At 34.4% G+C, this 2,273-nt stretch overlaps 1 protein-coding gene across 1 annotated transcript; it reads right to left on the bottom strand.

Annotated features, from left to right (window-relative positions):
• Positions 1 to 1,346: 1,346 nt before the first annotated feature.
• On the bottom strand, positions 1,347 to 2,273 carry LOC113037918 (uncharacterized). The gene has a single exon (XM_026195238.1). It carries the CDS (start codon positions 2,238 to 2,240, stop codon positions 1,347 to 1,349), a length of 894 nt encoding a protein of 297 aa, XP_026051023.1. The 5' UTR covers positions 2,241 to 2,273.

The following is a 2,273-nucleotide window of genomic DNA, read 5'->3' as shown; positions in this document are numbered from 1 at the left end:
CCTCATACATCCTAAATAATAATGAGCACTTTAATTGATCTTTGTCTTCATATTTATTATAATTTAAAGATGAACTGGCTTTAACATGCTAGTCTAGTGCAACCCACTGGTCTTTGTGAAGTTTGCAGTTTCATTGTTTTGATCAGACTCTATTTTTTTTTTTTTTTTTTATAAATTTGTGACATAATTTGATTTTTTTAATTTTTATAATGTGATTGTGACCGTTGATACCATATCAATTATTTTGTGATAATCCCACATAAACACACTATAAAAGCACAAACATAAAACATATAGAAAACAAACATATTCAATATAGCTACATTAACCTGGCTACATTATTAGGTCAATTCAGGTAAAAATAATGGAGGTTGATTAAGTTGTTTATTCAGAAATACATGCAACAGAAAATATATTCTATCAAATTATACAAATGGTTAAAAAAAGCTTTACATTTACAGTTCATTTTAACAGTTAGCAGACATAAAACCTAAGTGATTTAAAAGTGGAAAATATATGTAGATCCATATATATATATATATCGTCCCCTTGGAATTATAAGGTTCTATCTGACATTCTTGTCAAAATTGAGTTATTCACATATTCTTATTCTGTGACAACTAATTTACATTATGTGATGTTTTATTTTAAGTAGTGTAAATTTAGTGATTTGTTAGTGAAAAAAACAAAAAGGTTCTATCAACAGAAGTCTATGGAACACAAAAACTTTGAATCTCAATATCTCAAAACTGCCCAGAACGCAGATAGAACCTTATAAGGCCCCCTTTTGAGATATTGAGCTTCAAATTTTATATATATATATATATATATATATATATATATATATATATATATATATATATATATATATATATATATATATATGAATGAAGAGTTCAGATGCAAAAACTGTTAAGTGCCATCAGAATGTTTCTGAAATTATACAAACAGTTCAAAAAAGCTTTACATTTACAATTCATTTTAACAGTTACCAGACCACACACCTAAGTTATTTAAAAGTGGAATATATACTGTACATTGAAATGACTGAACATAGGACATAAACATAGGAGCCCGATAAAAACGCTAATTTTAGATAAACAATTTCTATGGCACTTAGAGGCTGAAAGCAGAAGTAGATATTTAACATAGGTTTTTACACATGCTAGATTCTTGTCTCTGGACTTATGGCTTCTGTGATATCTTCATTACTCCGTTGTGAACATTAATTCTGTTTGGATGAAAGGAGAAAAATAAAGGAGGAGAATGATTACAGTGTATAACAATTCCCCGCTTAAAATGCACTTATGGTTTTAAAGATTTGACATGTCACAATCATGTCACAATCACCTTCTTTTGCACTGTGGTAAGACCTTGTACCAACCGATGCGCCACACAGCAGTGCGTAAAGACGGACTTCCCCAAATGTATAGCCCCGAAGTAGACAGTGCATTGAAACGAGCCAGTATTAAAAACGGGTTCGTGCCGTCGCTTTTAGAATAAATGCCGTATTTAGAAACTTGCTTTACAATTATGTTTATAAAAGTAGGGTACCAGAAGATTAAAAAACTAATAACGACGACTATTATAATCTTTATAGACTCTGCCTTGCTGTCCCTCTCCGCACTTGGCGGGTCTCGTGCAACTTGATGTTTGGCAACGAAGAACAGTTTAGTCGTCATCCCCACATTTGTCAACACGACAATTTGTAACAAGGTGACGGTGTATGAAAAAAACTGGTTTGCTATTAAACCTGGGATCAAATTCAGCACGAGCTGGTTAATAACGCAAGCGTGGAACCAGCAGTACGAACAGACACAAATGACTACAGTGCGTGAGACGAAGCGCTCGTAGATGAAAGGATAACACACGGCGCAGTATCTATCAAACTGGGCAAACATGAAGACTAAAAGGTTTATACCGAGGAAAGACGGTAAAATATTGTAAGTTCCGTTTCTGGATGGGAATCCCTCTTGAACGTCAAAAAGACCCGAGTAATAAGCGGACAGGCCCGTAATAACGTCACTCATGCTTGTGCTCAGCATAAACATGAATCTGTTCTGAATTCGTAGATGCTTCGTTTTTAGGATCCCGATGACTACAGATCCTGAGAGCAGAACCGCACTTGTGGAGAATATGATGTGGTAAGCATATAGGATGTAGTGTCCAGGTTCGGAGAAGTCAACAGAGAGTTGGATGCGAGAAACGGTGGCGTTTGCGAAGAGAGTCTGGGCGTTCATGCTAAGTCAACAAATCAGATCTGGTTTATAGAG

The sequence above is a fragment of the Carassius auratus genome, chromosome 20, assembly GCF_003368295.1.
Source record: "Carassius auratus strain Wakin chromosome 20, ASM336829v1, whole genome shotgun sequence".
Classification (NCBI taxonomy): domain Eukaryota; kingdom Metazoa; phylum Chordata; class Actinopteri; order Cypriniformes; family Cyprinidae; genus Carassius; species Carassius auratus.
This window is presented reverse-complemented; position numbering and strand designations above follow the sequence as displayed.